At 41.1% G+C, this 8046-nt stretch overlaps 1 protein-coding gene across 1 annotated transcript in view; it reads right to left on the bottom strand.

The window, feature by feature from the left end:
- Positions 1-344: 344 nt before the first annotated feature.
- The window catches only part of dync2h1 (dynein cytoplasmic 2 heavy chain 1), a 140551-nt gene continuing 132849 nt past the window's right edge, over positions 345-8046 (bottom strand). Inside the window, 4 exon segments of the mRNA XM_020619983.1 lie at positions 345-1221; positions 1395-1511; positions 2592-2673; positions 2826-2935. Of these exon segments, the coding sequence (XP_020475639.1) occupies positions 1069-1221; positions 1395-1511; positions 2592-2673; positions 2826-2935 (462 nt within the window). The 3' untranslated portion in view covers positions 345-1068.

The raw sequence follows: 8046 nt of genomic DNA on the forward strand, positions 1-8046 counted from the left end.
TGGCAATATTATTTGTAACTTCTACATTATTCAAAGGACATCTCATGTCATCTGAAACATGCTTCCTCGGTTCCTCTCTTGATGCAGTTTTTCCTCGCATCTTATATGGGTGAGACGAAGACACAAGGAAAAAAATGCAAGTGAGGGAAACATGGATGCAGTTAGGAGAACTGGGATTCACCTTGGGTTGGCCCTGTGATAGACTGGTGTCCTGCCCAGGTGAACCCTGCCTCTTGCCCAGTGTCAGCTGGGATCAGCTCAAGCACCACCATACCCCTCCAGAGGATAAGATGATGAAGTTTCTCACAAACCACCATAAAGGGAGTATGCATGTTAGCCAAAACTGTAGCAATAATGGCATTTATTTCACATTTATTTTGAATTATTTAGGTACAAAAATACACTCAGGCAACAGAAAAACTCTAAATCTAACATGCAAGGCTAAAACATTCAGCAAAATGCATCATGACATTTGAATAAATTCAGCTTTCTTCACAAGATCTTTAAACGAAACAATAGCTACTGATGTACAGTTTTACAATGTTGTATGAAATGCAGTGGAGTAGTGTTTAATGGGGCCACCTGTAGGAGAGCGCTGAGGGATTAAAGCTTGCTACAACCTGAAATCCAGGCAATATTATGTTGTACTGTATCTCAGTAAAGATGTTACTCCTGCTCTATTCTGATATCTGGTCCATGGAGGAAAAAGAAGGGACTGTTCATTAATGTATTAGTGTTGTTAAACAAAAAAAAAACAGATTGCTGCAAAGTCAATTATTCCCTAAGTGTTTTCTTCCACTCTGGTCCTTTCCTTTGTACCATATAATGCAAATGATAATAACATACAGTAAGGTAACTGCATGTTAAGGTGTTTGGTCTCCAAGTCAAGGTACTTAATTAGAAAATTATGGTGTCACTATCAGAGCCTGACATTTTGGGGCATTAATAATTTGTGTAATTTTTTGCCCCCATCAAACCTGTCTTTTATGATAACATTATCTTAACCTAAGGCTGTGTTAAAAACAAAGCCCTTCTCTATGTCCTTGCCCTCACCACTATGATGATCTCTCACTGTTGTTTGAGAAAGAGAGCAGCTCCAGTCTGAATCCACTGGTTGGGGTTTGCGCCACAGGGCAGACAGATGTGTGTGACCACCTTCACCCTCTCTGAGCTGGTGTAGAGAGGCAGCCAGATGTTGTCTTCTGAGTCAGCAGCAGAGTTCTAGGATTGAGAGCAGAACAAACAAATTAATAAATGTATGTGTGATTACTGTATATTTACGTAGTTAACAATATTAGAATGATAAAATAATGATAGGTGTTTCACAGGTGCCCCATAAAAACTAAGCGCTCATAGCCACAAAGATCAAATACAAATGCAAGTACATAGTGTACCTTTGGAACCCAGGCCATGTAGCAGTGTGGGACGGCTGACACACTGGGGGAGTCATGTTGGTTCTCACAGAGATGGATGCCATCAAAACTACAACCTTCCAACTGTAGACCTCCAACCTACAAATTGAGTGTGAGAGATTGGATGAGGAGCACAAACAGACACAGAACAAGGAAGGACAGATAAAAATAAAAAATGATTAAAATCAACAGATTAAAGAGGAAAAGGCAGCAAATATGCCGAATAATGCAGTTAGAAGAAGAAAGAAATGGAGTAAAGAGGCAAAAATGATGTGGAGTATGTTAAAAAAAAGTGACATTGGGAGCAGGAGAGCAAGACGTACAGTGGCACCACCAGATTACCAAGCATGTTATGCACATAAATGAAAGAGACAGTGTTAATGGGAGTGAATTCAGTCATTGGCTGAGGGACTTTCCATGGCAGGCAGTATGCAGTCACACAAACAACTACTAAAGGGCCATATTCTCTGGAAGAAATAGAAAGAGCAGGAGCAAGAGACACATCCAGAAAAAAGCTGCAGTGTGTGTGTGTGTGTGTGTGTGTGTGTGTGTGTGTGTGTGTGTGAGAGAGAGAGAGCTCATAGCTTCACAACAATTATCCCCTTTCTTTCTCTGTCATATGTCTGAGTATTTCCCTTCCCTCCCTGCAGCTGCAGCCTCTTTCTGAGCCTCCACACCCTTCCTCTCTGTCTTTGTATATTTTAAGTGTACTGTACTATATGTCAGATCGTGCCAATTTTTATTGGCATTACAGAAAAGAAACAAATGCCTAAAAGCATTTCAGTTATAAACAATACACTTATATCACGCTTAAATCAGAGCATGAAAGGGAGCGAGAGCCTTACTGTACAGTATATATATACTTTAATTATATGGATTTCTGTCTACTGAATGTATTAAAAAGTACAAGAGACCTGATATTGCTGCTGTTAAAGGCAGCTACTTGTCTTTAATGGATATAGAGCAATTTGACTTTGCTTTCTTTCTCACTGTTTTCCTCTCTTAGTCTCTTCCATCTTTATATTCTGTTCTTGCAGTGTTTGACTCCATCATTTTGCAATTATCACTCAGCCAGAGTCTGCCTTGTTTATAGCGCCAGTCCTCTGCAGCTGGATGGGAGCAGGATGTGTCTGCTGTCTGTATGCATGATGTGAACGTTAATGTCTGCCATAATTCTACCTTCACTTGTAGCTTGGCCTGTGCAATGGGGCTCCTCCATGATGAGACAAACACCAAACTATCCATAGAACAACCCATGGACCTAAAAACACAAAAGAATGTCCATAATGTAAATCTATCATGTTGATTCATTCTCTACACATAACATCTGTCTGTCATGTCTGTCTGTTATGGAAGAGGGATTACCTCCTCTGCTTCTCTGCATAAACAGACAAGCATTCTGTGGTACTGTACCTGGCAGTTTCCTGTCTCAAAGCGTTGAGGAAGGTATCAGGGTGGAATAGCTCAGATAGATCTAGGATGTCTTTCAGAAGAGCCTGTCTGCCTGCACGCTCCACCCAACTCTGTGTACACAGACAGACACGTGAATGAACCAGAAACCTAGCAAATAAGAAATAACCACTCCTAGATAACACGTAATCCAGGCAAAATATCAGTTTCATGCAGGAGTCAAGCAAAACATTTATCAGATCAATAAAAGACAATGAAAACACACTGCTTTCTTCAGTCTTCGTGGTAAATTCTGACACAAATAAAGCTAGCGCTGCATTTTTTAAAATATTTGCTCTAATATTCACCCTCTTACCATGAATAGGTTGACTACAGAAGATACAGAGTCAAAGTTTTTATTGTTACATTTTAAATTTTATAGAGAATACCAATCTATGAGAGGAATAATAATAATTTCTACCTGAGTCAGTGTGTATTTGTTAATTAGAGATAAAGGGTGCAAAACAAAACATAAAGTCAATAAGATATGTGGCCAATAGAGTATTTAATGTCTCCTTGTTCTTTTATCGCTACATCAACAAGCTGTTAACATTGAAACCCCAATTACCCAACTAATAGGAGTACACTACCAAAGTACACACATTTGTACAGCTATCTTTGTGAGGACACTCACAGATATAATGCATGCCCTATAAAGAATGTCAATAAGTAGGTAGTTTCCTCTAAATTGCCATAGAAAATAGTGGATTTAAATGTAAGAAAATTGCTAACAAATAGTGATAAATGCATCATGTTTGGAGCATCACACTCATTATCCATTGTAGATATATATATTTGTACTACATACTGTACAACTATAAGTTAATTTTAAAAAATGGATACTATCCAGAGCACTTCGCTCTCAGAGTGCAGGTTTACTTGTGGTTCCTAGAGTCCACAGAAGCAGAATGGGAGGCAGAGCCTTTAGCTATCAAGCTCCTCTCCTATGGAACCAACTCCCAGTCTCAGTTCGGGAGGCGGACACCCTCTCTACCTTTAAGATTAGACTTAAGACGTTCCTTTTTGATAAAGCTTATAGTTAGGGCTGAGCCTTCCCTTAGTTATGCTGCTATAGGCCTAGGCTGCTGGGGGCCCCATGATGCTCTGAGTTTCTTTCCCCTCCCCTCCCCTCCTACTCTGCTCTGATCTCCTCTCCTCTCCTCTCCTCTCTTCTCTCTCCCTATGCTTCTATATGCCACCATTACACATTACTAACTTTGTGTCTCCTCTCTCCCGTAGTGTGTCCTCTCTCTCTCCCTGTACCTTTCTGCAGGTTGCCCTGGCCCTGGAGCTCTACGTCTCTGACGAGCAGTCACCAGCCACATCGACCTGATCAGTGTTTGATTGTTGTGTCTTGTTGCTTTTCTTCTTTTGTCTCTCCTCTATCCACTCACCCCAACCGGTCGAGGCAGAAGGCCGCCCACCAAGAGCTGGGGTCTGTCGGAGGTTTCTTCCGTTAAAGGGAGTTTTTCCTCCCCACTGTCGCCAAGTGCTTGCTCAAGGGGGATTTGTTGGGTTTTCCCTATGTAATAATATTGATAACAGTAAGGTCTAGACCTTACTTTGTAAAGTGTCCTGAGATTACTTTTGTTGTGATTTGGCGCTATACAAATAAAATTTGATTTGATTTGATTTATCCCATACAACTACATACAATAGCGGATACTTCAACTACATCCAAACATTCACTTTAGCATAGACAGAACAGAACTGGATTCATGTTTGGGCCATATGGCAACAGATGCCAGCTACCGTTAGCTCCCAAAGTGAACTGAGATCAGGGTGCAGAGTCATTTCTCAGTCTGTCACTCTCGCAGACGGGAACTCTAGGTTCAGTCAAAGTTAGCTACAGTCAGTTAAGGTTATCCATCTTCAATTACCACAGTGAGCAAAGTGGGATCTAAATGATTTTAGCCTAACAAAACAAGAATTTATGCAGGTAAATACAGCACGTACCTCCAAAAATAACAGCCCCTGTCCCAACATTCAACACAGCGTGATGCACCTTCACATTTTTTATAGCCCATTACCCTAACTGTAACCACCACAACTAAATGCCTACCCTCAACCCTAACCTAACAAACTAAAACTTACCTACTTTGGGTTTGAGACAGTGCACAATTTCAGAGGCCTGAGTAACAAGCGTTGGCACATACGTTGCCTTTGGCCCTCTAATCGAAACCAAGCAGGATGGGCCGCTGAGCTAGATTCATCCCCCTAACCTAACCTAACCTGAACCCTAAAACCAAGTCTTTACACTTAGTCCTTTAAAAGGGTGTGACAAAGTGAGGACTGGCCACTCCCATGGTATAAAACTCAAACTGCTCCTCACAATGGACACCCACACATTTCTCACACTCAGAGTTATAAACATATAGATTAGCATTTGAGCATGTGTAGATACTGTATGCTTCGATATACACAAACACACGCAGAGACAGGGTGTGCAAAGTCAACAAACACTGTATCCAGATAAAGAAACACAAGCATTTGTAAGACTGGAGATAGATCCCTCTATGTCTTATCTGATGTGTTGATCCAGTCTGCTTTATTCATCGGCTTTAATCAGGTACTGTAAGCAGTCTCCTTATATGCCAATGCAAAAACATGTTATTTTTGTCAAAGGGGCAGCCCAGGGCTTAACCTGATATGATCTCTCACATTGCGGCTCTAGTTTCCACTTTGTATGTTTTTCTCTTTTGTGAAATGTTGCTAAGTAGCACAATAACTGATTTCACACTTACAGCCAAGCTTATTATGATATAAGCCTATATGACTGTGGTGACCAGTTTTAAGCCTTGAGAGTTGACCTGAGATTGAAGTAATAATCTACAGTATTCTAGGGTCTTTTTAGCATTTAGTGGATTTAAATGTAAGAAAATTGCTAAAAAATAGAGGCAACATGAGCAAATATCTGATCCAATCGCTGCTATAAATGGATTCATTTTACCACAACATTAGTATTCACCGGCTTTGGAGATAAACTGGGATGAGCATTATGCCAAGAAAATTACGTACTAATGCAAGCTAATCTCTCCAATCACATACAGTAGCGACATACTGTACTTGCAAGCAGGCACATGTATGTATGCACAATCATGTATATTACATATAGGTAAACATGCACCAAGAAATAGTTTGGGTGTTAATACAGTGAGCAGGTGTGTGTTGGCATGCAGTGTATTTGTGTGCATATATGTGTATGATTATTTGAGTATTTTCAAGGTCAGTTTGTGCATGTTCATGCACTGCTATGTTGTTAGCACTTTATTCTTTAGCATCTCCACACAGCAGCAGCTCTGGATAACTCCACCTTTGTTAGACTGCTTAGCAAACAGGACACAGACATGATGCTAACAAAGATATCATTCGGTACTGATGGGCAGAAATAGACATTTAAGGACAGTGCAGCCTTTAGATAGACACACCTGAAAACAGATGGAGTGCAGGTAGACAGACAGAGAAATGAGAAATGGCAGACAGACAGGGACATACACACACAAACAGATGGGTAGGCAGGCAGGCCAATAGTCAGACAGACATAGGCAGCAAGGCTCACCCACACAGATAATGAAATGCATCACATTCACACATAAATAAATAATTTCTTAATGTGTGTGTGTGTGTGTGTGTGTGTGTGTGTGTGTGTGTGCATTAGTCTGCCAGAACATATTGAGGTAGGTGTTCAGTCAGACACAGTCCAAAGGAGATGGAGAGGAGTCTCAGCCAGAGTCCTTCTTTTCTGGCACCCACCTAAGGCTGACACTTCCCAGAACCTCATGCTTTTATATAATAATCCCCTTTTATTTATAAAGTGCTTTTGAAAACAACATAATTTTTTTTTCTGGCGTGGCTTTAGTCAATGCATTGCCTACAAAGTAATTTTAGTCTAAGCCATAACTTTGAAGCACATAGTTTGGTCCAGGCTCAGCTAAAGAGTCAGCTAAAGGACTCTTGTCATGTGGGAATGCACTACAAAATAGATCTGCTGCTAATGTAAAGCTCCACTTCAAATCTGAGTTGCCATAAAAAAATAAAATAAAATAATAATATGGGTGGGGGGAAGCATCACAATTGGAGCACAAGGCTCCCAGTAGGATATAAATGCACAATGCACTTAAATGGATCACTCAATTATTGTATCTATACTGATTAGAAAACTCTTAAGCTAAGTTGTACCACAGAGGATTCCCAAAGCCATCAGAGTTTTATAATACCCAGAGGTTGTCACCAAATGCCTTTACAGGTGCACATACACACACACCTATATCTCTATCTATCTATCTATCTATCTATCTATCTATCGACAGATAGACAGACAGACAGACAGACAGATAGACAGACAGACAGACAGACAGACAGACAGACAGACAGATAGATATAGATATAGATATAGATATAGATATAGATATAGATATAGATATAGATATAGATATAGATATAGATATAGATATAGATATAAAATTCCCCACTCTCCCCGACTTTGGGGCAGTCTTATATATCCTTCCTTCAAGCTCGGGTCCTCTACCAGAGGCCTGGGAGCTTGAGGGTCCTGCGCAGTATCTTAGCTGTTCCTAGGACTGCACTCTTCTGGACAGAGATCTCAGATGTTGTTCCTGGGATCTGTTGGAGCCACTCTCCCAGTTTGGGGGTCACAGCCCCAATGCTCCTATTACCACATTCTTCTGTTTGTCCACCACTACTATGTCCGGTTGGTTGGCCATTACCAGTTTGTCAGTTTGTATCTGGAAGTCCCACAGGATATTAGCTTGGTCATTCTCAACCACCTTTGAAGGTGTATCCCATTTTGTCTTTGGGACTTCCAGCTTGTACTCGGCACAGATGTTTCTGTAAACTATGCCAGCCACTTGGTTATGGCGTTCCATGTATGCCCTGCCTGCTAGCATCATACACATCGCTGTTGTGTGCTGGATTGTCTCAGGGGCATCTTTGCACAGCCTGCACCTGGGGTCTTGTCTGGTATGGTAGACCCCGGCCTCTATTGATCTTGTACTTAGAGCCTGTTCTTGTGCTGCCAGGATTAGTGCCTCTGTGCTGTCTTTCAGTCCAGCTTTGTCCAGCCACTGGTAGGATTTTTTTTAAATCAGCCACTTCTCCTATCTGATGGTGGTACATACCATGCAGGGGCTTGTCCTTCCATGAGGGTTCCTGCTCTTCCTTCCCT

Source organism: Monopterus albus, unplaced genomic scaffold (assembly GCF_001952655.1).
Source record: "Monopterus albus unplaced genomic scaffold, M_albus_1.0 scaffold229.1, whole genome shotgun sequence".
In the NCBI taxonomy this organism is placed as follows: Eukaryota; Metazoa; Chordata; class Actinopteri; order Synbranchiformes; family Synbranchidae; genus Monopterus; species Monopterus albus.